General features: G+C 44.3%; 1 protein-coding gene across 1 annotated transcript in view; it reads right to left on the bottom strand.

The window, feature by feature from the left end:
* Positions 1–27,030, bottom strand: part of LOC138248862 (zinc finger protein 502-like) — a 118,269-nt gene that overhangs the window by 63,273 nt on the left and 27,966 nt on the right. The window contains exons 3-5 of the mRNA XM_069202818.1: positions 20,463–20,564; positions 19,424–19,597; positions 17,878–17,985 (exon numbers count right to left, since the gene is read on the bottom strand). Of these exons, the coding sequence (XP_069058919.1) occupies positions 17,878–17,985; positions 19,424–19,597; positions 20,463–20,564 (384 nt within the window). The remainder of the gene's footprint in view (positions 1–17,877; positions 17,986–19,423; positions 19,598–20,462; positions 20,565–27,030) is intronic.

The raw sequence follows: 27,030 nt of genomic DNA, 5'->3' as shown, positions 1-27,030 counted from the left end.
TTGGTTAACATGGAGCTCTATGGAGCACAGGAACCAATGATGGTCAACGCCGGCGGTGACTGTGTTCACTGCCGCGGACGTGACCGCCATTTTCTCTGTACCACTTCACTTGATTCCTGACTCTCTACTGATCAACACCTCCACTGCGTGTGCTGTGTGCCCTGTGTCTGGAACCCGCGATGGCCCGCGCTACAGCGAAAAGGGCCACAGTCTTCACATCGGAAGAGTTGGAGAAGCTTGTGGATGGGGTCCTACCCTTGTATGGGCAGTTGTATGGGCCTCCAGACCAACAGGTAAGTACCTCATGGTGACGTTGGATGCAACATGGCTGCATGAAGGTGTATGTGTGTGCTGGCAGTGTGTCATTTGGGGGTGGTGTTTTTGCTGCATGCAATGTGTATGCAGAGGTGTGGGTCATGTGTGTGCTTAATGTGGGATCTATGCAGTATGTAAGCCTTTTCTGTTACAGAATTGAGTGTTGAGTTCATGGGGTCCATTCGTCTGTGTTCCCTATGTAGGTCAGCGCCCATCAGAAGAAAGTGTTGTGGCATGCCATTGCCAAGGACGTGCGGACCCTGGGGGTCCATAGCCGGCAGAGCATCCACTGCAGGAAATGGCGGGAGGACCTGAGACGCTGGGCCCGGAAGACCACGGAGGCCCAGCTGAGGACAGCCTCCGAATGAGGGAGGGGTGCCTGTCAGACCCTGACCCCCCTAATAGCCTGCTTACTGGCAGTGTCCAATCCTGAGTTGGATGGGAAATTGAGGGCAGCACAGCAGCCACAAGGGGGTGAGTACAGACTGTGTGGTATGTTTTGTTGTTGCCTGCCTTGGGGTTTGGGTGCAAGGTTCTAGTCAGTGGATGCCCCAATATGCCGGTTTAGCTAATCTTGTTTAGTCTTGCTTAGCAATGTAGGGTGGTATGTATATTTGGTATTGGTAAGTTCCTGGCATACCATGGCAAACATGGCTTAGTGAGTCCCATTAGGTGTGCAGATGGTAGTATTTGGGTTCTTTTCTGCTGTCGTTCCCAGGTAATGGTTAGTTATTGTGGTTAGTACTGCACAGTTTTAGTCCCAATGAGTGATTGTGATGTATATGCCATATGTACTGTTGTTGCTGTGATTGATCCTCCCCCACCCTCTTTCCTTTTCTCATCCTGTCATTGTGTGCATTAGCATCATCTGGTGAAGGAGCAGGGGCGAGTGGGAGCACTGCAGCCCACGGGACCCAGGAGGCAAATTCCACCAAAGCCAAGGGGACCAGTGGGTTGGAGGGTGAGGGGTGCACCACGGTAGAGACTGGAGCTACAACTACAGACTGATTCCTCCTCCGATGGAAGCTCCCCCGTGATGGTGGACCCCTCTGGGACCACCCCAGCTACTACATCTTCCTCCATCCCCTGTACAAGCACCGCCCTCCCAGTAGCCCCCCACCCAGCTGCCAGTGCCTGCTTACCCTGGAGGGCGGGCGTCTCCTTCACCCCAGGCACCTCACGCCCTGCCCCAGTTAGCCCTGCTGCCCTCACTGAGGAGGCTATTGACCTCCTAAGATCCATCTCTGTAGGACACTCAACCATAGTGAATGCCATCCAGGGGCTGTCATTCCAGATGAAGTAATGCAATGCCTACCTGCAGGGCATTCACAATGACTTGGCTGCCCCACAGAGATCGTTTTAGGCTCTGGCCTCCTCTTTGACGGCAGCCAGTGTCCCTGGTTTTTCTGTCCCCCCTCCAACTACCTGTTCCCAGTCCCAAAGCCCTCTCCCCCAACCCATCCCACGCACACAATCAGACAAGCATGCACCCAATACAATAGACAGGACTCGCACAGACAAGCAAAGGCACCACACTTCACTCCACAAGCACACACACACAGCCAACACACAGAAGCACATCAAACAGCCACTGCCTCCACTGTCTCCCTCTCCTCCTCCTCCTCCTCCCCCCCCTCACAATCACACCTGAAAGCACTGCATCATCAGTCCCAGATCCTGCCACCTGTACAGCCTTGCCCACAGTCACCACAACAGTAGACAAGCAGACTAGCACCCCATTCACCACATGCGCAGTCACCACCACCATCACAACCTCATGCAGCACACCCAACTCACTTGCAGACACCATAATATACATACATACACACGTCCTGTTTGTCCTCTCCCACCCTGTCTGCCCCCCTCCAAAAACACAAACGCTCCCACTCAGACACTCAGCCATCCACCTCACACATGCACACTGTTCATGCACCTGCAACCAAGTCCTGCACACCTACTCCTACAACCACTCCCTCGACCTCCACTCCCAAACCTCCTCCCACAACCCGCCCCATTGGACCTAAGAAACGTTTCCTTTCCCGCTTGACCTCTTCCCTCCTCCCCACTCCCCTCTTTCCCGTCCTGACCGTAACAGGAAGATCCCTCTGCCCAAGCCCAGTACCACCAGCTCCTAGTCCACTCCTGTACCTCCCCCTGCAGCTACACCTGCCACTAAGGGGCACAAGAGTGGCACTCCGGCCTCCTGCCCCAAGCAACCACCTCTGCCCGCTAAGCAATGGAGCAAGGACCCACCCCTCCCAAACTCAAGTCCAAGGACCCCCTCTTAAGAAAACCCCCCATCCCTCCTCCTCCTCACCCCTCGAGGTGCCTGCCTACCATCACCATGATATCCCTGCCCAGATGAGTGACCTGGGCTGTCAGGGGTCAGGTTGGGCTTTGAATGTTGCCCTGTGGCTTTTGCCTCACATTGGACTGGCAAATGGCCCTTTGTAAATAGTTGCCTCATCAGTTGTGGGCGCAGGTCCACCAAAATACAGAGGTTGGACAAAAGGTATGTCTCCTGGCTCTCTTTACTTCTGGCTTATGTTGGTGTAGGATTCTCTGCAGATTGGTGTGTGTGTGTATGTATATGGTGTGTGTTGTGAGTGTGGGTGTGTCACTCACCTCTCCCTCCCTTGTGTGCTAGGCGGCTGTACTCACCGTCGTGGTCTTCATCGGCGTTGCTGCTCCTGGACTGCCATCTCATGGTACAGCATCAGCAGGACTTCCAGTTCGGGTTCCATGGCGGCCGCGGACTCCTCTGTGTCCCTGGAGGTGAGTGTCTCCTTTTCTATGATTCGTTTCCACCAGGCATTTGGTGGTAGTGGTCCCACCTCTGAAATCCTGTCAGTCTGCTATGTCATATGGTGGACGGAGTGTTGTCTTCTGCCACCCTGAAGATGGCAACCGCGTGGTCAGTGGACGGACTGCACTGGCAGTTCGGGTGGTACATTGGCTGTCTATGGGACGGATCACCTCCATGGTCATAATTTGTCTGTCTTCACCGCCAGCCTGGCGACGGACCTACCGCCATTGCCGGTGTGGCAGTCAGCTGACCACCAATGTCATAATGAGGGCCATAGTCATGTCGCATAGGCTCTCATTATTCTAATGAGACTACTGGATTTTGAGTGGCAGGATCGCCTGCGGTGTGGGAGACTGGGTCTGACCCACTACAGGTGACACCTGTTGCCCCAATCCGGGTTTTGCTCCGGCTAACTAGTAGTGCCTCATCTCCATCCAAGGGCGGGATGACAGGGAAGCCAAGCGCATGACATAATTCATTTCTCAGGGAAACCGTCATCACTGAGGTCTCATCCGTTTCTCTCAGTTACATTAGTCTCACATAGACAATGACAAACAATAAGGTTTTAATGAAGCAACTGCATCTTAGATAGCAAAGCATGGACTACAATGACCAGGACGATACAGCATGACAAGATTAAAATTGTGACAAGGAGCATGAAACATAGAAATAACACTACCGTATTGTCACCAGAGTCAATAGACTAATTCCTACCCAGGCTATAATAGAGCACAGCGTGTTAAGCTCTAATTCTGCCCTTCAGGTTCCCCTGGGAAAACATCATCCCCCATACCTGAGCAAAAGCCTGAAGTCTGCATAAGCAGCTGTAGCGAAGCATTCAGCGATCAGCATACAGTCGTGGTTCTCTGGCTGGAATCTCCCTCTAACGTGTAAGGGACAGGGAAGTGTTTTTATAATAAAACAGCTGATGTTCTGAGAAAATGTCCCTACGTAAGGATGTGTGTTTTCTAGGAACGTCAGAGACAAAACTCTACACCACGCTCACTGGCAACCTATCTTACCGCAGCCTTGGAAGAAGCACAGAGTGAGCAAGAATATCTTGTTTGAGAACAGAGTGATGGCCTAGGCAAAAACAGTTAGATATAGAGAAAATAAAACAAGACCGTAAAAATGGCTATTGTAATAATAATAAAGCAAAGCCAATTAAAATATATCTAGGTTAAAGTGCACAGCGGCAGGCCTAGTATGTTAAAATAACGTACATGGAGCTATGACTAAAATGGCTACACCACAGTCTAAGGAGACGATTAGGTCACTGAGGATCTGTTAGGTATCCGTTTCCTGTAATATGTTTAAAAAAGCACATTTTAAACATGCAGCCACACACGGAAAATAAACCTTAGGAAAGAAAATGCAATTAAGTTATAAACAGAGACCAGAACATAAAAATCAGATCAATATACACAAACATTGACCCCAAATATGAAATGCCACCTCAACTTGCATCCAACCACATGCAAATCAGTGGTGATACTGCTCCAATGGGAACAGGCCTCCCAAACTGCTGTGTGGTTGCTTGTGTTTCCTTTTAGAAATAACCTGGCGTGGTAGTTTGGGCTGAACTTATACATTGCAGAGATTATGACCTTAAGTTGCGGGACTGACTGGACCAACATCATCTTCCCACAACTTATACATCTTATATTGTCTTGGCGATTCACAAGACATAGCTAATAGTCCATTTTAAATTTCAAACCTGTCATTTATCTTAAACCAAATCACTTCACCTATTTCATTAAGTTTATGTACTTCTAGTGGAATTTTTAAAATGCTTTAAAAATTATTGTATGGCTTTTAGTTGAGATGAAAGTACTGTCCTTGTTGCTAATAATTTTGACTGGTGTGTTTCCACTCTGTTCCCGGTCAAAGGCTGCTGTTCTAGTGAACATGATGAACAGACTTTGGTAGATTTTGTGTCATATATTGGTTAGTTGCAACAAAAATAAAACAAAAAAAGACGAGTTCCCTTTTGCGCTTTACTTGCCTATATCAACATTTTAGGTGGATCAGAACATACCCACATTAGTAGTCATTTTAAGCCTTAAAAAATATACCATTTACATATGTTAAAAACACATTAAGGGGGTCATTATGACCCCGGCGGTAGGTGTTAAGGTGGCAGTAGTACCGCCAACAGGCTGGCGGTACATACCGCCACATCATGACATTGGCCGGTTGGCTGCAGCTATGGTGGTATGAACCGCCAGGCCAGGGATATGAATCCCCACTCCGGCAGCCAACAGAATACAGCCCCTGGCATTTGGAGCGAGCCTACCGCCATGTTTTCCATGGCGTTAGCAACGCCACGAAAACCATGGCTGTAGGCCCTACAGATGACCGGGAATTCCTTCCCTGTCACCAGTAGGTGGCTCCCCTACCCCCCCCAACACTCACCTGACACCCCCTACCCTCTACCCCCTGACATCCAAACTCAGCCCCCACCCATTCCTCCATACACACACTAACCCACCCACCCCGACATCCAAACTCAGCCCCCACCCCCTCTGATCCTCACACTCCCTCTCCACCCCCACATACACGTGCACACCCGCAGACACGCACCACGCATATAACCCAATCTCTCACACTGGCATACACACATTCATACACACACTCACAGATCATGCACACACTCATGCACACACTCAGACACACAACACCCCACCCCCCTCCCCTGTCGGAGGCCCGACTTACCTTGTCCGAGGAGGTCTTCCGGCAGGGAACGGGAAGGGGCACTGCTACCACCAGCAGCGCCAGTCAGCAGAACACCACCAGGCCGTATCACAGGTCATGATACGGCTGCCGGCGTTGTACTGGCGTGGCGGTGCTGGTGGTAGCTGCGCCACCTTACCACCGTCCGCCAGCATGACCACTGCCGGATTTCCGCCCAGGATTTCCTCCCTTATTGTGGCGGAAAGCCAGCAGTGGTCATAATCTGGTGGACCGAGGGAGGTATTTTGGCGGCCGTCACCGCAGCGGTAGGCAGTTTTTACAGCCATTGTCAAGATGAGGGCCTAAATGTATCAAATCATCTGTTACGTTCACATAGTACTCAAATGCATAAATCTTTTACTGTATTGCAATAATACACTTACAATCTGTTTAGGTGGAAGTAGTTATGGTTCACATCACCTTTATAAGGACATATTTTAAAAACAAAAACTTTTTAAAAAAAATATCACAGATCCCACAATTTTATTAAGGATTCAAGAGAATTATCACTCTTGTTCGCCAAGCTAGAGCAATCACTTATAACTTGAGGCCAGTTTCTTCAATCTTGATTACATCGATAGCTAGATCCTCCATATTAAAAACCTACTAGGTCAGGGGTCCTTATATATCTCCACAATGGAGTGCTACAAGTGATATTTATTTTGGTAGTACAGCAACCGGATCCTCAAGTTTGGGGGCCCCAGGACTCCCCGCTTTACTTGAATTGGCTTGTCACGAACAGAGAGATTCTATTGGAACTCCTTCTGGATTCCAATGGAAGGAGGGGAGCGGATAACAGTTCCAGTCCGTACATTTTCCTCAATAACAGTGGGAAACTGTAAAGATCCTACTCCAATAAATCTTTTCTTTTATCTTCTTTATGTTTCATAAGACATCTTCAGCACATTTGTTAGAATAACCCAATCCCCATTTTGTACATAACACCTTTTAACACTCTTCCTTATGTTATATAATTGTACATTTCTCTATTGCATACCATTAACATTTTGTTTTATTCTCTCATGATCAACTTTTTTTTTTTCTTTTTTTCTCTCAACCATATAGGACACTCTTTCATCCCTGGTTCCATTCCTTTCAAAGATACACAGGGTGAAACTCCTGTTACTGAATGTGGAGTTGTTCTGTGTGACCATATCATCTTCCTTAACTCTAATCTCCACGAAAGCGGATTTGCTAAAGATAGTTGAATATTTTCCATTAAAATACAATTTATTCTTTCTACTAAACCATTTGCTTGTGGTCAGAATACAGCTACTCTTTCATGAATTATCCCCATCTTATTTAAATAATCAGTAATTTCCTTAGATACAAATTGTACTCCATTGTCTGATGCAATTATTTTCAGTATTCGGTCCTCCATAAAAATTCTTCCAGAAATTCAATTACTCCTGCTGTATTCACGTGTTCCACTGTCTTTATTACGAACCACTTAATATAATAATCCACTAATACTACTATGTATTTATGTCTCACTCCTAACCTAGAAATTGGACCTATAAAATAAATGGTCAACTTTTCCCATGGTCTTCCCGGAAATATCCATCACTGCTAATGGAGGTTGTCTTACCATTTTAGTCCTTGTCACTATTTGCACATGCTACACAATTTCTTACTGTCGCTTCTATTTCTTGATCCATTCCAGGCCACCAATACGACTGCCTCACCTTTCTCTTCATCACCCCTCAACCTAAATGACCTTCATGAGCAATGTCAATAATTTGTCTACGAACTTCCTTCGGAGTAACTAATTGATTTCTTCTCATCAATTTATAATGGACTATACTCAACTGTTCCTTTACCATAAAGTAATCACCTATGTCGCTTCTATCGCCATCTTCTTCCTTCCAACCAACCACAACTCTTTCCTCAACCTTTTTCAAGGCTAAATCTTTTTCCGTAGCACCATTCCATTCCACTACAGTTATAGCCATCTGTACTGGATTCATTCTTTCTTCTTCTGCAATCACATCATCCACAACTTCCTCTACAGTAATTGTCATCCTTGATAAATAATCTTCTACAACATTCTTAATGCCTTTGACAAATTCTACCTCAAAATTATAGTCTATTATAGACTATAACGATCTTGAAATTTGAGGAGTAACATTTCCTTCCAAACCTCTCCCTCCTTTAAAAATATATGTCAGGGGTTTATGGTCATTTCTTATTCTGAAAGGTATACCCCACACATAAAATTTGAAATGATTGGTTCTCCAACAACAAGCCAAATCCTCCTTCTTTATTAAAGAATATTCTCTTTCTTCTACTGTAACCTTCTGGATGCAAATCCAACCTCATATTCTTTATCATCCTTTCTTTGTATTAAAACTGCACCAATACCAACACTGCTAGCATCTGTAGTAATGTACATTTTCCCTGTAACATCAAAATGTCCTAATATTGGAGCTTGAATGATACATTTCTTTATTGCTTCAAATTCATGTTCATAATCATTCTACCCCTTTCTTCATTAACTTTCTTAAGGGTTCCATAATCTCTGTAAAGCTTTTTTAACAAACTTCAAACAGTATTCCGCAAGTCCTAGAAAGGACTTCAACTCATCTTGGGTATTAGGCTTTGGTGCTTTTTATATTGCTTCTACTATGCTCTTCTTAGGTTTAATCCCTTTGCTGTTTATGGTATGTCCTAAGTAACTTACCTCATGTTTTCTAATTTGACACTTTTCTTTCTTAACCCGTTCTGTGCCGGGGACGTAACTAGCACTCCCTCTGTGGGCTTCCCTCCCACCGCCCCAAAGGCAGGGATGGAAGAGGAAGCCCTTCCCCTTCCACCCACGTCCCCCCCCCACCCACCCTAATGACACCAGCTTGCGATCATTAAAGGGTGCCAGTCGCACTGGAAGCCATTTGCTTCCAGTGCGATCTAGGAGAAACAGGTGAGTTTCTCCTCCGTGGGTGGGAGGTTTCAAACAAAGAGGCACCGGGGCAAAGGAAAGGGTTTTCCTTTCCCCTGGTATCTCTTTGAGCATTCTGCCTACTAGACGCCAGGGATTTTTGTTGTTGTTGTTGTTTTGGATGTATTTTGTGTCGGGGAGCAGCCCCTTGGGCAAGGGTCGCTCCCATTTGGGGGGCATGTTTGCTGAGGCTATATCTGCCCCCCCCCGGGGGCAGATCGGCCTATTATTTTTAGGCTGATGGGGCAGAAACCACTAGAACACCAGGGATTTGTATTCATATGTTTATTTATGTGGGGGGCGTCCCCATGGGCAAGGGGCACCCCCCCCCCCCCAAGGGGGGCATTGAACTGTTGGACATTTCTGCCCCCCTTGGATGCAAATGGGCCTATTTTTTTAGGCCCAAGCCACTTAGACACCAGGGATAGTGTGTGTGTGTGTTTTTTTTGTTTGGGGGGTGGCCCCTTGGGCAAGTTTCGCTCCCCATGGGGACACTACTAAAGGTATTTTCTGCCGTCCTTGGGGCAAATAGGCCTATTGTTTAGTTGGCCCATCTGCCCCTATGGGGGGCAGAATCCACTTAGGCACCAATTTCTAAATGCTTGATGGCCAGGTGTTTGTCAACTGGCAAAGTATTTGCATTTGTGATTTTAAAAAAAAACTCTCCTTTTTGTTCTAGTTCAAAGCTTTTGCTTTCTTTGCTGTGGCTCCTTGCGGTTTTGGCAGTGGTTGACCTGCGGTTTGCATAGTTGCATAATTTAGGTAAGTAAAAACAATTTACTCCAAAGGAGTATTGTTGCCATGCATGAATGACATGTTTGTAGGTAAATGCAGGTTTGTGTGTGAAATTGTCCTTAGATTTGTGCACAATGATATTTGTGTTGTCTTATTTCTAATTTGCTTTTCTTTCTTTCTTTTTAGTGGGATATCATTGGTGATTGCTGTGTCTGTGCAGAGTAGTTGCTGGTGAGTCAAGCTTTTTCAGGCAAGTGAGCGGTATAGTTTTTGAGTTTATAACTCTTACTGATAAAGCTACACTTTATTACTTATCTTACACAGTGCTGGTTGTTGGTGGTGCATTTGTCCAGTTACTTTTTGTAGGAAAGATCATGGCTAGCCGCAGGATGACTGCTCAGCAGGTGGTTGGTATGCTTTTTGAGTCATTGTCTGATCATGATTATGAGACGGACTCTGCATCAGAGGCAGAGGAGTAAGTGAGAGATCTGGCAGTGATGTTTCTGTCGGAGAGGAATCTTCTGATGAGGAAGCCACTCTCAGTGCAGATGAAGGGCCTGTTTTAGAGGAGGACACTGATGTGCCATTTGTGCAGCAACCGGGGCTGAAAAGTTTCACGTTAGAAGACCTGAACTCTGGGTTGCCCCAAACATGTAGCAGCCAGAGTTGCCTGCCTTTACTGGTCTCCCGGGGTGTAGAGCCAATACAGAGAACTTTTTGCCTGTCAATTTCGTTGAGTTGTTTGTGGATGATATGTTTTGGAAGAGATCGTTGAGCAGACTAATTTGTATGCAGAGCAGTATTTGAGGGACAACACTGCTAGACTTAGGCCACACTCTAGAGCTACCCAGTGGATTACCACATATTTGGAGGAGATGAAAAGGTTTTGGGGTTTTTGATGGGGTTGATAAGGAAGCCGTCACTGGCTTCTTATTGGTTTACTGGTCCCTTGATGGCAACAGCTTTATTTCTTGCAACCATGAGTCGTAATCAGTATTTGCTTCTTCTTAGGATGCTGCATTTTGTTGACAATGCATTAGCCTTGCCAGGAGATCACCCTGGTTCTGGCCGTCTTTTTAAGATTAGGCCTGTCCTTGATCATTTTGTAGATCAGTTTTCAGAGGTCTATGTTCCAGGCAAAGAAATAGCTGTGGACGAGTCTTCGGTCCTCTTCAAGGGTCGTTTGGTTTTTAGGCAGTACATTCCTAGCAAGAGGGCACGATATGGAATTAAATTGTATATGCTGTCTTAAAGTAGTACAAGATATGTGTATAGTTTCCCCCTACACTGGTAGGGATTCCAGTATTGACCCCCCTGGTTGTCCTCCCACTTTTGGAGTTACTGAGGAAATTGTGTGGGAACTTGGTAGACGACCGTTCAACAAAGGTCACCATTTGTATGTAGATAACTTCTACACTGGAGAGCAGTTGTTCAAGGAATTGTTTAGAGTGGACACTGTTGCTTGTGGTACAATTCGTTGTAACTGGAAAGGCTATCCAAGGGAGCTTGTCTGTAAAAAGCTTTAGAGGGGACAGTGCAGTGTCTTGTGGAATGATGAGCTGCTAGCTTTGAACTTTACAGACAAGAGGGATGCCTACATGCTAAGTACCATCCATGATGAGAGCACTTCCCCCGTGACTGTTTGGGGCCAGGTGGCTTAAGTGCGGAAACCTGTGTGCATTTTAGATTATAATAAGCACATAGGAGGTGTAGATACAGTTGATCAGAGGTTGGAACCTTATACTGCTATTAGTAAGTCTTACTTTTGGTATTAGAATTTAGCAATTCACCTCTTCCACTTAGCAACTTTTAATGCTTTTGTTGCGTTTAAGGATAGGTCTCCAGAGTCAAAGATGGCATTTGTGAAATTTCAGGAGTCCGTGATAGAGAGCCTTATTGTGGTGGAACAGGCAAGAGTTCCTAGAGAAGCAGTAGTGGAGGATGTGGCTAGATTGAAAGATCGCCACTTTGCTGAGCACATTCCTCCCACGCCCAAAAAAGACTTTCCAGCTAAGAAATGTAGAGTGTGTGCTCGAAGAGGTATCCGGAGGGAGACTCAAATGTACTGCCCAGATTGTCCTTCAAAGCCTGGGCTGTGTGTGTGTGGTTGTTTCAAGATTTACCACACCCAGAAGAATTACTGGGAACTACAATGAGTGTAAACTGCCTGTTTTATATTTTCATGTGTTCAGTTTCATGGTTGGCATTTCTGTCATGTACTTAGAGCTTTTGTGTTTGTAGTTTTGTAATTATTTCTAATTAGTTAGTGGTTTCTTTGTTTTTAAAACAAAAAAAAGTGATGCCATTGTGTGTGGAGTGGCACTTGGCTGATGGTGTACATATTGACTTGCTGTTGGCTACTGCAACACAGTGCCAGCCAAACGCCAGTCCACACACTCCCATCAGCTGGTGTGATTGCTGTATCAGGCATGTGAGCGTATGTAAGTGGTGCTGTCTGTCGATGCGAGTGTTGTAATGTGCTGGGCCCATGGCTGGCGGTGTGAATGGTCTTCTGCATGTCATGTATGAAAGGTGTTTTAATGGACTGTAAAGCGGTTGGTGCCTTGCCGTGGCTTTACAGCTCATGAGCTGTGAGTCATTGGTTCAGTTTTTTGGTCTTTCAGTTATTAACAGTGCATTTCATTTTTGTGAAATCTCTTGTTAGTAAAATTTGATCCACTGAACCATCACTTACCCTTGTGCCAAATGCAACCAGTATGTGTGGAAAAAATGACAAAACCTGCTCCGCTGTAATCAGGCGTCACAGCACACCTGTGACACGCTAGGTGCCTCGGGTGGGACCCCGATGATAAGGCATGCCACCAACTTGGTTGGTTGGTGAGGGTCTTTTTAACATAACCTAAGTGTGTTTCTTTTCACAATTTTAGTGTTTGGAACATCACATAAGTATGTGGACACACCAAAATGATCTATTGCAAACCTACCTATGTTTGGGGGGAGGGGGGGGGCACCTATGTTTTTGGTCCCGGGTGCGGCCTTCATCTAGGGAAACCTACCAAACCTAGACATGTTTTCAAAATAGACACCCCAAGGAGTCCAAGGAGGTGTGGCTTGCCTGGATTCCCCCAACAGTTTCTTACCCAAACTCCTCGGCAAACCTCAAAATTTGCTTTAAAAAAAAAATCATATTTTCCTCACTTTTCTTTGTAGGATCACCGCTGTGGCACAAATTTCCAACCACCCAGCGTTCCCCTCAGTCTCCCAAGTAAAATGATACCTCACTTGCATGAGTCCCCAAAGCAGAGTCAGCCTAAAAGATGTATAAAAGAAAAATATGTGCTTATCAACTCGCTGTGCTATCCCTTCAATCTCTACAGGTTGTTGGCATTTTTCTGTTGCAGGCACCTGGGCCACCCACACAAGTGAGGTACCATTTTTATCGGGAGACTTGGGGGAACGCTGGGTGGAAGGAAATTTGTGGCTCCTATCAGATTCCATAACTTTCTGTCAACGAAATGAGAGGAAAAGTGTTTGTTTGGCCAAAGTTTGAGGTTTGCAAAGGATTCTGGGTAACAGAACCTGGTCAGAGCCCCACAAGTCACCCCATCTTGGATTCCCCTAGGTGTCTAGTTTTCAAAACTGCACAGGTTTGCTAGGTTTACCTAGGTGCCAGCTCAGCTAAAGGCCAAAATCCACAGCTAGGCACTTTAAAAAAAACAGCGGTTTTCTTTGTGAAAAAGTGATGTGTCCATTTTGTGTTTCCTGTCACAGGCGCTAGGCCTACCCACGCAAGTGAGGTACCATTTGTATCGGGAGACTTGGGGGAACACAGAATAGCAAAACAAGTGTTATTGCCCCTTGTCTTTCTCTGCATTTGTTCCTTCCAAATTTAAGACAGTGTGTAAAAAAGACGTCTATTTGAGAAATACCCTGTAATTCACATGCTAGTATGGGCACCCCGGAATTCAGAGATTTGCAAATAACCACTGCTTCTCAACACCTTATCTTGTGGCCATTTTGGAAATACAAAGGTTTTCTTGATACCTATTTTTCACTTTTTATATTTCAGCAAATGAATTGCTGTATGCCCGGTATAGAATGAAAACCCATTGCAAGGTGCAGCTCATTTAGGGTTCTTGATGAACGTACAAGCCCTATATATCCCCGCAACCAGAAGAGTCCAGCTGACGTAACGGTATATTGCTTTCAAAAATCTGAAATCGCAAGAAAAAGTTACAGATTAAAACGTGGAGAAAAATGGCTGTTTTTTTCACCTCAATTTCAATATTTCTTTTATTTCAGCTGTTATTTTCTGTAAGAAACACTTGTAGGATCTACACAAATGACCCCTTGCTGAATTCTGAATTTTGTCTACTTTTCAGAAATGTTTAGCTTTCTGGGGCCCAGCATTGGTTTCTCACCCATTTCTGTCACTAACTGGAAGGAGGCTGAAAGCACAAAAAAATTGTAAATATGGGGTATGTCCCAGTTAAATGTCAAAATTGTGTTGAAAAATGGGTTTTTCTAATTCAGGCCTGCCTGTTCCTGAAAGCTGGGAAGATGGTGATTTTACCACTGCAAACCCTTTGTAGAAGCGACTTTCAGGGAAAAAACCAAGAGCCTTCTTCTGCAGCTCTTTTTTCAATTTTTTTTTAAAAAAAACGAAATTTTCGCTGTATTTTGGCTAATTTCTTGGTCTCCTACAGGGGAACCCACAAAGTCTGGGTACCTCTAGAATCCCTAGGATGTTGGAAAAAAAGGACGCAAATTTGGCATGGGTTGCTTATGTGAACAAAAAGTTATGAGGGCCTAAGCGCGAACTGCCACAAATAGCCAAAAAAAGGCTCAGCACAGGAGGGGAAAAGGCATGGCAGCGAATGGGTTCATCATTTCTCAGACCTCTTCACTACTTCAAACAACAAATCATGCTCATCTACACTTTTCCCTACAATCAATATATCATCTTGAAAAACATAGTACTTGCTATATATCGCCAAAGGTATTTTCCATTATTCTTTGAAACACCGCAGAGGCCGATGCCAATCCAAAAGGCATTCTTTTGTAACAGAAAGCTCTCAGCGGTGTAACAAAAGATGTAAGATGTCTGTGTTTTTATTAAAATCTCTAAGATCTACACACAATCACATTTTTCCTCCTACTTTTGGTACAATTACAACTGGTGCGAGCCATTCATAGGCCTCAATAATATCTTGCTCTAGTAGTTTATCAAATTCTTGTTTCAAAGGTTCTCGCATCATGTTGGGAATATTTCTTATTTTGTAGATTATCGGTTTGGCTCCTTTTTTCATTATTATTCTAAGAGAAAAACCTTTTGACTAACCCAACTTATTTGAAAATACTTTGACATCTCTCAACCATTTTGCTTTTAACTCCTTCAGTTACTTCTCCTGTTTCCTCCTTTTCTGCCAACATACCTGGTTCTTTTGTATTTGTATTTATTATTAAACCTAAATCATTCTGGTGGAGCCACCCCAGCAAATCTGAACCATAATCTGTAATAAATATCCTTCCATACACAGCTCTTTTCTTGAAAGCGATTGTCATCCATTTCATTCTCAAAAATATTATTATTTTTCCTGCATATCCTACAGCTTAACTGAGAATTTTGCATCCCCACCCAATTGGCTTCATATGTTTCCTTTGATATAAGAGTGAATAAGCACCCTGAATCTATTAATCCATTTGTGGGTATATTATCCAAATATAATAGGCTAGAGAAACCTCATTGTCAATCAGTAGTTTGATTTCACTCTTTGTCCTCCCACTGTCATTTCAGTTTTGTACCGATCAACTTCATTTGACTGTTTTAATTTCTCATTCACAGTTAAAATTATCTCATGAATTCCTTCATCTTTGTCTTGATCTTTGTGGTCTACTACTTGTATTTTTCTATGATCTCTTAAGTCACTTTGGGTTCTACATACTTTGACAAAATGCCCTCTTTTACCACAACTTCTACAAATAGCATTCTTTGCAGCACACATTTTACTAGATGCAATATGACCTGGAGCATTACAACGAAAGCATTTCACCTCTCTCCATCAAATTGTTTCTGCTTCTACCCTGTATGTCTCTACATCTTCTTTTATATTCTTATCTTTTGCCTTAGAAGTTTCCTTTCTACTCACACTTTTAACCTTATTTAGTGTATCATATTTTTTTTTTCATCACCAGTCTTGCCTATTTCCTGTAACCACAATGCTGTATGTTTCTATTCCTTTAGCTATTTCTATAGCTTCCTCTAAACTGGGACTTTTCATTAATAATTGTTCCTTTATTTTTTTGCTGTATGCACACCTTACTATTTGGTCTCTTATTAATGAGTCAGTTAATTGTTCAAATCGACAAGACAATATGGGGCCTCTTAGTGCTGCTATGTATGATGCAATATCTTCATCCTCCCTCTGAACTCTTGAAAAGAACTCATGGCATTCCAGAATTAAATTAGGTTTTTTGAGTAAACTGAATGTCTAACATTTGCATTGACATATAAAACACATTAGTAGGCTGAACATCACCCATTCCCAAGGATATTTCCGGTACATCTTTATAAATTCGCCTTCCTTCAATCCCTAAATGATGTACTAAGATGGCCTGACATCGAGGTGGTCCATATTGATTTCACCCAATTGCTAACAAATTGGTTGTTAAGATTTTCTTCCATTGTTTACAAGGTATAGGTGGATGCCCGGCGTTGACAAAAGTGGTTGTGGTGAAGACATACTCTGCCATCTTTCTTTCTTTAGATATGTTTTTTTATCAATTCCATCCTTATATATTAAATATACAGTTTTTAACAAAATAAATTTAAATATTAATCCAAAATAATTTTGTATAATAAATTAACACAATTAACTAAGTATAATAAGCTAAAACAATAACCATCTTGAATTATAGTTATAGACTCTCAGTCTAGTTGTTTTTTTTTTTTTTAAAAAAATATTCCTATTTCTGTTATTAACTGGGAAAGTTGATTCCTATGCAGCACCAGCAGGTATTGTTAATGAATTATTAAGCTAATTCCTACTTTCACTTTCATGTTCTTTGACAGTTTCTCTCATGTTCTGTTTATGTTGTTTTCACTGCTCCAACGCACGTTCAATCGGCTGCGCTCTGCTTCACTGGGTGTTCAATCGCACTGATCCACTTCTGGTCTTCGCGCACACTTGCTCGCGCTACTCCACTACGTGTTCCTCTCGTTCTACATGCCGCTTTGTCGCGCACACTGTTTTCACAAGCTGATAACGTTTAATAACCGTTTAGTGTAAAGAAGTCAATAACTGCTAATTAGTGTTAATTTTGCCACAATTAAACACTGCCAAAAATGTTAACTTGCCTTGCTCGTATCCTATGTAGAGACGTTATCTTGAACACCATAAATTTTGGCTCTCCAGGGGTGAAGATGTCTGTCTTCTGTCTGTCCCCTGCATAGACCAGCTCATCGCCAATGTAAAGATCGGACTCAAATAAATCTTTTCTTTTATCTTCTTTATTTTCATAATACATTTTCAGCAGACCTCAACTGCTCTTCAACCTTCTTAACTTCTTCCTCTAACATTCCCTCTGTTGTCATCATTTCCTCATCACATTCCGAACATACCATGTCTCCACAGAAAGAGAGTTTTGCTCCTTGATAATTTCTTTTCAGCAGCAGTTTGGAATATATCACGATTCCGCTAATTCAAGTAAAGCGTGGAGTCCTGGGGCACCCGTAATTTGATGATCCAGTTGCGGTACTACCAAAAAAATATCGCTTGTAGCACTCCATGGTGGAGTTGTATAAGGACCTCTGACGCAGTAAAAATATGTCCTGATGAAGGTGGTGTGTGAACCATATCTACTTCCACTGAAACGCTGTGTCAACAGATTTAAGTGTATTATTGCATTCCAGTGAATGATTTATATAATTGAATACTATATGAATGTAACAGATGGTTTTATACATTGAATGTGTTTTTAACATATGTTACGGGTGTTTTTTCAACTACAAATAGCAAATATTTTCTTTGAACTGTTGAGAGACAGAAAATTTATTTTGTAATATTGTTGAAAGTTTAAAATGATTACAAATGTGGGTACATTCTGTTCCCCTAAAGAATGTTGAAATATACAAGTGAAGCCCAAAGGGAAATTTATTTTTTCTTGTTGCAAATAATCCTGTCCATTTTGGCACATAAGGGTAACTCTCCTTTTGTTGGTGTAATATTGGTTGTTAAATTCATATTCTTTCATTGACAGCTCAACCATTAAAGTAACTTGTTAATTATATTCATGGCAGCTTCATTCTAAATTGGTGCTGTGTTATTGATCCCCTTGATTCCTGGGATTGATTGCACATCCCTGCGATTCCAAGTAGAAAAGGATGACTTACCTGCAGGGTTGTGAATGTTTTCAATTTCCTCTGGATTTTGATAGGACACAGCATATTGCTCTCCCTCTTCTTTGATGTGGTTGGTGGTCATTGCTACAGAGAACTCTCCTGTATTATTTGAAACATCAGAGTTATTTCAAAGTGAGTCACAGCAACTGCAAATTAGATCCAAGGTAACTGACAGTCACACTTGCCTCCTTACACCCATTTTAATATGCATTTTACATGATCTACGAAAAAGTCAGGCATCCACAGACATGGATTTTACTCATTTATAACCTTTCGTTTTATAGTCACCGCCATTCGATATCCAGGACAGGTAGAAAGTCACATCACTAACTCTGCTACTGTCCTAGACTGTGCTTCTTCTGGATGAGTAGACAATATGTTATTATACGGTTTCTGTAAGTTGGGGAGGAGTTTGCTGCCCTCATCTGTCGCCAGTTATGACAACAGTAGCCATCTCGGCCCAATGGTCAGTCTTTGTCAGGTGATATACCTCAAGGGGTTCACAGCTAAAAACAAAACAGCGTACGTAATCAATCTTTTGGAAACTGTGAAAATTTCAGGCCATTTCTCCTGAGTGGGCTCTAAAACGTGCAAGCTTCTTACTAGACATTCCCGCCCTTCGTCGTAGCCAATCAGCTTTGCTTTCTACTCACATTGTTCCCTCAGCAGCTCTTTTCTAGACTAAAGGATACTGTGCACTTTGCACAACAAATGGGATATTATCCTTTTGAAGTCAAGCACATTACTTACCACATCAAGTGTAGAAAAACTTTGGTTCCCTTCCCTGAACTACACTGAGGTTCACTGTGGCACTGTACTGTCCCCATAAAGAAATATTTCAGCGCCCCAAGATGTGAATTCAGATCTATATACAGAACACCTGGTTTACAATGGCTGATACAGGGAATGTGTTCAAAGGAGACAGCAGTGCAAGTGATCATGCAAGAAAATGTCCTTTGGAGCACACTGCAAGTCTGGGGCTACAGCTGCACGCCGAAACCTCCATGATGCAGCAACTCACACCTCATGTACCTAAGCACTGCTCATTCACATCTCTTCACATTACACAGATTTTTACAAGGGACAGCCAGTAGGCAATCTCTTGAACTTAGTGTTAAGGTCTGTACCTTACTCCTGTCAGAGGCCAGCAACCATTTACCATTTTTTGGCCTAGAAACGGGGGCAGCAGTTCTTGTTAAAAGGAGTTCCACTTGGGTGCAGGCTTACATTGCAGTGAAGTCTAAAACTCTGCTAGCTGCCTGACAGGGTTCACTGACCTGGGCAGGCATACCGAAGGAAGAAGGGCAGCACATGGCCTCTGTGTAGTGACTTTCAACCCGACATCAAGCCCACCCAAAGTTAAAATATCAAAAGACCAAGGCATCAATAATCACTCTACTCTACAAAAAGAAACAATTCAACACTGCTCTAGCTTTTTACTGAGTGAAATGAACCCCTTCCCATCTTCATTCATACAAATATTGTGTTCTGCTTAAGACTCACTTGTTACAATGAATATGAAAAACGTTTTTCTAACCTGTGACAAGCAGATTGGGGATGTCCCCATCTAAGCTGAGCAGGTCAGGGCTCTCTATGTTGGCTGCGCTGAACAGATCAGGGCGAACCCTTTGGTTTATGTTCAGAGGATCGCGCTGACACTGGGTTTCTTCACTGCTCATTGTAAACTCATCCAGTTTTGAAACGGATGCACCTATAAAAAGACAGAAAAATGTAACAGAATGCAATATCATCCAAATGCAATAGAAAAAATATCTCTTTGTACCGGAACTTATACCTTTGGGCAAACCTGGTTTAGTTAAATAAAAAGTGTATGTTAAACTTGGTTACAAAAGTCAAAGCAATTCTACATTTTCAGAAAGTATATAAGAGAGAAACAAGCTTACAGTTATACTTTGTTTTTCCTTTTCAACATATTTCTTCTTCACTAAATGAGTCAAAAAAGCACAGTGCAAGTGCAGCGAGACACTTGTAGGAATTCTGAATGCTGATTTAATTGTTGCATAACTGTGGGAACAGGAGGGTCTGACTCATCATCTCTCCTGGTTGTGGATTCTAACCCGGCTGTAAAGGGAATACATGAAGAGTTGAGACTGTAAACATTAGCATTCCGACCGTCTCCCAGGCTTGCACAGCCGTAGTACAAGTGGGCTCAATGCTCCTTCACTGATAAGCAACCTGTGGACACTGCTTGCGAGTTGTTCCCTTATTTGCATAGAGCTGGGCCTGCAGGTGTATGTTGAACAGTACACAGTACAAATACAAACCCCATGCGGCCCTGCATGATGAGGCTTAACCAGTGCATCATCTGGATAAAGACCATGAATCTCTGAACTCCATCCGATTAGCTTGGATTGAAATGCTCACAGGATATTAAAACCAAGAGATGAAGACACAGGAGAAAAAAATAAAACTACCAGACACCCAGAACAGTGTCAGAGAGAGTTTTCTTAAGCAGTGAAATAGGATTCTCGCACATGTTGAAGTGTGTGTAGCTTGTGGGTATGCGGAAAGCCTCGTCTGATCACTGATGAAACACTGGTACTCTCCTCACTCACTTGGGGAATGGGCCTGATTGCGTCTTCGGTCATCCCCCGTGGAGCCCACGCCTCCGGTTTCTTGTGCTCTCAATGAAAAGACAGAGCTTGCAACCACAGGACCTGTAAAATGAATGCATAAGAGATCAACAGATCCTTGAGTTGTCACCCAATAAACAGTATAAATTTGGAGTTTACAAAGAATGTGGTTAAAGAAATAAAGTGCACCCGACCTCCCTGTGGAATGGCAACCAGTGCCCCAAGGGTGCACTGCTAAGAAGCACTGTCAAATGAGGCATTTGTAAACACAACTTAAATAAACAATTGCAAAGGTATAAATGTTAGAGTGTATCAGCAAAAAAACACAGAAAATCAAATATCACTCGTAACCTTTGGCTGGATGGCCTATCAGACTCTGTAGAGGGTACCGTGGTGGTGGGCCTCTCCTTGGTAAGAGTGAAGCTGCTGGTTCAGTAGATGTGCCACCACTTTGTTGGTGAGAATGTCAGTAAGAATAGACTGGTAGAAGTGTGTTTAGGAAGGAGCTGGATTGGAAGAAGAGAGAAATAGGAGGGCAGGAACGACAAAAGGTGAAAGTTCAAGGTTTTTAGATGTATCTGGACTATATGTGGACTTTTGCTGAAAACCTGGTCATTCACCTCTCCTTTATTATTAACAGTTTTTAGTGTTTTTTATGCAGCGTATCTCTTATTATTTTTCATATTGTTTCCCTTTCTTGAATTTTAGATATCACTTGTTTAGGTCGAGCGTATGACCTCTTGTATACTTTTAAGTATATTTCTTCTGTTGGCTTCCAGCTATTTCATTTGTTAGTTTCTGTGTCATTTAAAAATCCTTGCTTACTAGTGGTCAGTCATGCCTATTCGTCCCTCCTTCTTCTGTGTGGGAATATGGACCAACTACTATATCATTTCGCTTTGTCCTGTTTATCTAGTCGGTAGGGGACTTTTTTTGTTTTTTTTTTAAACTTTGTTTCCTACTCCTGTCCAGGGAAGCTTCCCTTTTCATTTGCAGAGCATTCTTGCTCTGAGCTTAGATGTAAACAAGGCAATAAATCAGGCTGTTATCTTGGGCACATTTTATCTTTGTGGGCTTTCTGCACCCACTCTCAGCTGCCTGGCTCCCACCCTTCCTTGGCTTGGATTTACGTTACCAACTCTAACAGAGCTCTGCAGACAGTGCCCACTTCTGCTCCATACTGGGATCCCACTCACAGTCCGACAGTGCACCTCAGTTCACACACTCCAAACCCTCAGCCGTGCCAGTGCCAGGAACCCCACACACGCCGTCTGCCAGAGCACCTCAGTTCTTGCAGTCAGTACTCTCTGCTGCTCCTGTACTGGGACCTCGGGAGCAGCGTCATCAGTGCACCTCAGTTCACACACTCCAAGCCCTCAGCTGTGCCATTGCCAGGAACCCCACACACGCTGTCTGCCAGAGCACCTCAGTTCTTACAGTCAGTGCACTCTGCTGTTCCAGTACTTGGATCCTCGGGAGCAGCTCCAGCAGTGCACCTCAGTTCTACCCCAGCGAAATCACTTCCTTTCCTATACTGGGACCCTGCTCACATACAGTTACAGCAGTTCAATTCTAATATTCAGTGCCACTGCCAAGCCAATACTGCCCCCAAAAGAGCAAAACACTGCTCAGCCAGTGCACCTCAAGTCTAACATCCAATGCCAGTGTTGATAGGAACCACCACAGCTCCACCAGAATCCATCAATTCTAACATTCAGTGCACATTTCTTCTCAGTACTAAGGCTCACACACGCACTTCAGGACTCCTCTCTTCTGTGGTTCAAAGGAAATGCCACTCCCATACTGGGCCCCACTCACAGCTTCACCAGGGCACCTCCAGGCTGACACTTGGCAATACTGGCACGCCAATACTAGGTGCCACACATAGCCCCATTAACATGCCTCACTTCTGACCTTGGGTGCCCCTTACTATTCCAGTACTGCAGCCCACATACAACTCTGTTAGTGCACCTCAACCCTAACCTGCAGCGCCCCAGGAATTACACAGCGCTCTGTTTCTCATTCCTCACATGTTGCGTTTCTGTTATTCCAGCACTGGGCCGGGACACAGCTCTGTCTATACCCCCAATCCTGATCTGAAGCACCAGAATATATTGCTGTTTTGGGGTTCACATACAACTCTTCTAATGCACCTCCTGCAGTGCCTTCTGCTGTTCCACACTCTGACTTATGTTTGAGGATTTGGGGGAGCCAATTAAATCTATTCTTAGCTGCCATCTTTATTTGGGAGAATCTGTTTCACTTATCTCACTCCATTCTTTCCTTTACTCTGTGTTTTCTTTCTTCCCCACTTTTCTCTTTCCAGCTCTTAAAATTCATATGCTAACAGTTTTGCTCTCTTTCAACTGTTTATTTTTACTCCACTCCCTTTTTTAAAAATATTTCCCTCTTCCTCTTGCTACCTCCTCTTTCAAACTCACAAAAACGTGGTTATTTCTTTCCTTGTTTCGTTCCTCCCTTTTTTCTTCAGACATACATTCTTTCACTATGTTTTTCTCTCCCCTTCATTCTTTCTTTGTCTTTTTTATTTGCTCTTTCCTTTTACTCAGTATGCGTCCTTTCACTTTTTTTTTAAAGATCTTTATTCCTTCCTTTCTTTGGTGTTTTTCTTATCTTTAGCTGTCAATTCACGTTTTACTATAGATCCCTCTTTTTTCCGTCTGTATGTGGAAGCCACAACTTACTTGTCAGGACCCGAAATGTCAAAGTGGTTTTCCCACTCTGTGTCTCTGGGAAATGTGTCAGTACATACATGCCCTGGTTCTTTCGCTGCTTGTTTCTCTCACCATTTCCCTTTTTTCTCTAATGTTCATTTTTCTCTTTCTTTTCACAATTATTTCATTATTTTTTCCCCTTTATCTTTTGTTCGCTTCCTTCCCTTTTTTCTTTTGTCTCACACGTTTGCTCTATTTCTTTCATGTATGCTTTCATTTTCTTGTTCTTCTTTCCCGTCTTTCTTTATTTCTTTGCAACCCCTTCTCTTTCTTCCTTTTTTCCTGTTGTATTCCTTTCGCTTCTCTTTTTCGGTCAATAGGAAAGTGACACTGTTGGCATGGTTACCCCCATCCCCCACACTTTTTGCCTAGTGTTGATGCCAACTTTGATTGAAAGTGTGCTACGATCCTGCTAACCAGGCCCCAGCAACAGTGTTCTTTCCCCAAATCTGTACCTTTGTTTCTGCAATTGGCACAGCCCTGGCACACAGATAAGTCCCTTGTAAAAGGTACTCATGGTACCAAGGGCCCTGTGGCCAGGGAAGGTCCCCATGGACTGCAGCATGTATTATGCCACCCTAGGGAACCCCTCACCAAGCACATGTACACTGCCTTTGCAGCTTGTGTGTGCTGGTGGGGAGAAAAAGGCAAAGTCGACATGGCACCCCTCTCAGGGTGCCATGCCCACAAACCACTGCCTGTGGCATAGGTAAGACACCCCTCTAGCAGGCCTTACAGCCCTAAGGCAGGGCGCACTATACCACAGGTGAGGGCATAGCTGCATGAGAAATATGCCCCTACAGTGTCTAAGTCCATTCTAAGACATTGTAAGAGCAGTGTAGCCATGAGTATATGATTTGGGAGTTTGTCATTATGAACTCCACAGCTCCATAATGGCTTCAATGAATACTGGGAAGTTTGGTATTGAACTTCTCAGCACAATAAACACCCACTGATGCCAGTGTGGGGTTTATTGTAAATGCCCCCTGTATGTTATGCTAAACAAAGGGGGGAGAAGGAGGGTTAAGGGGGAGGGTCTATCCTCCTTAAAGATTCAATTAACGTATTTAGAGACTCAACCCAGAAGGGAAAACTTCCACAGAAAAAAAAGTTTTTTTGTTAGAAAAACCCTCACCCACCAGGGTTACCCCTTGGTGGCATGTTTCATCATCGGGTTTCTTCCCGTTCTGCTGCAGAACGAGATGTGCTGCGACCGACGGAATACGTGGGAGCACTGTTGGTATCAGCGATGCGATGCTAGAAAAGGATAGGAGTGGTGAGGTCATGGTAAATTAAAAATACCCCCCCTCTGGATGATATTACTAGTTTAATATGTCTCACAGGGGTGGTATGATTAAAAAGGGGTGTCAGGAGGGTGGGTATATTATGTACCTGTCCTCCTTAGTGGTCTACATGTTTCGGAGTTTACCCCTAAACTGCTCTTCAGGACCAAAGTGATCTCCCTAGTATCACTCCTCGTGTGCCTCACACTAGTAGAAGTACTTTAACTATTTACTGTGGTAAGATGATATATACCAATTAAATTAAATAAATACTACCCATCAGTGTCAATGCTCTGCTGGGCAAATTTTCAGTGTTTATGATAATTACATCATAGGTCCTCCGGGAGGGGTGTGTGCTTGTAGTCACACGGTCTTCAAAGCGACACTCCGGCCATAAAACCTACTCCTCACCTCGCCGTGGCCCAAAATAAGACCGCAATCCCCATAGGGATCCGGTTTATCTAATGGGGAAGTGCTCACCCGTCCAGGCTATTCGGCGCGTGAGAGCACTAGACCTTCCAAAATTGCGGTTGTCGGTGGCCCGGTGAAGGGCTGAAAGGGTCCTGAATAGTGTAGCCATGAGTATATGATCTGGGAGTTTGTCATTACAAACTCCACAGCTCCATAATGGCTTTACTGAATACTGGGAAGTTTGATATCGAACTTCTCAGCCAATAAACCCCCACTGATGCCAGTGTGTGATTTTTTGAAAAATGCACACAGAGGGCATCTTAGAGATGCCCCCTGTATGTTAGCCAAACTGCTAGTGTAGGACTGACCCCTCTGTGCCAGCATACCACATTCAGACAAGTTTCTGACCACATGGGGTGAGAGCCTGTGTGCTCTCGGTGGTCAGAAACAAAGCCTGTCCTGGGTGGAGATGCTTCAAACCTCCCCCCTGCAGGAACTGTAACACCTAGTGGTGAGCCTCAAAGGCTCAAGCCTCGAGTTACAGTGCCCCTGGGCACTCCAACTAGTGGAGTTGCCCGCCCCCTGACAAAGCCCCACTTTTGGTGGCAAGCCAGCAGGAATATTAGGGAAAACAGGGAGGAGTGACTACCCCAGCAAGGACCACCCATAAGGTGTCCAGAGCTGAGGTGACCCCTCCCTGCAGAATCCTCCATCTTGGTTTGGAGGACAGGGACCAATAGGATTAGGGTTGTGCCTCCCTCCCCAAAGGGAGTGGGCACCAGGAGGGTGTAGCCACCCTCAGGGACAGTAGCCATTGGCTACTGCCCTGTGACCACTGTAACGCCCCTAAATTCACGATTTGAGGGCCTTCCCGAACCCAGCTCACCAGATTCCTGGCAACCTGACAAGAAGAAGGACTGCATAACTGAAACTCCCAGCAGAGAAGAACCTGCAAAAGTACAGCGGCGCATCCAGCGGGACTAGCGACCTCTGCTAAGCTCCAGAGGACTGCCCTGCACTCGAAAGGACCAAGAACTCCTGTGGACAGCGTCTATGTCGAAGAAGAAACAACAACAAAGGACTACAACCCCACTCCGAAAGCGTGGGTCCTGACCACTCTGCACCAGACGCCCACAGCCCGTGTCCAGGTGGTCCAACCGACTAGAGAGGGTCCGCAGGCGATTGCGAGCAAGTGCCCACCCTGGGTTGATCTCTCCACCCCTCAACGACAACGCCTGCAGAGGGAATCCCGAGGATTCCCCTGAACGCGAAGCTCCAGGACAAAGATGTCAGACACCTAAAAACACACTGCACCCGCAACCCCCAGGCCTTGGAGAACCCAACGTCCGGTGTAGCAACGTTCAGCAGGCAGCCCTCCTCCCTGTCCAGCCTGTGGTTTGCCCGAGAAGACCTCCTGGACCTTGTCTTCAGCCTCTGAGTAACACCCTAGGTCCCCTCAAAGAGAATCATTGGAGACCTGACATCTTGTTTGCATCCTGCAACCAGCCACCCCAGCGCCACTGAGGGTGTATTTTTGGCGCCTACTTCTGGCCACCCCAGTGCTCCTCTAAACCCACCAGGTCTGCCCTCCGAAGTCACGGGCACTTACCTGCCTGCAGATCCGAAACTGAGTGCCCGCAGTCTCCATAGGAGCTCACGTTAATTTTGCCTACACTTTGACCTCTGCACCCGGCTGGCCTAGTGTTGCTGGTGGTAGGTGTTTAGGGTTAACTTGAACCCCAACCTGTGGACTATCTAACCCCCCGAGACTGGAACTGTAAGTGTTGTACTTACCTGCAAATCAATCTAACTTTTCTCCCCCCCCCAGGAACTGTTTCTGAAAATTGCACTGTCAAGTTTTAAAACAGATTTTTTCCCAACATTTCAAAACCTGTATAACTTATCGATTTCAAACAAAGTACTGTTGATACGTATGTGAAATACGAATCTATTGAAGTACTTATCTGCAACTTGAATCTTATGGTTCTAAAAATAAATTAAGAAAATATATTTTTGCTACATAAAAACCACTGGTCTGGAGTTAAGTCATTAAGGGCCATATGTACGAACACATTTTCCCATAGACACAGAATGGGTAAAACCCTTTGCTACATCTGGCCC

Source organism: Pleurodeles waltl, chromosome 8 (assembly GCF_031143425.1).
Source record: "Pleurodeles waltl isolate 20211129_DDA chromosome 8, aPleWal1.hap1.20221129, whole genome shotgun sequence".
Classification (NCBI taxonomy): domain Eukaryota; kingdom Metazoa; phylum Chordata; class Amphibia; order Caudata; family Salamandridae; genus Pleurodeles; species Pleurodeles waltl.
This window is presented reverse-complemented; position numbering and strand designations above follow the sequence as displayed.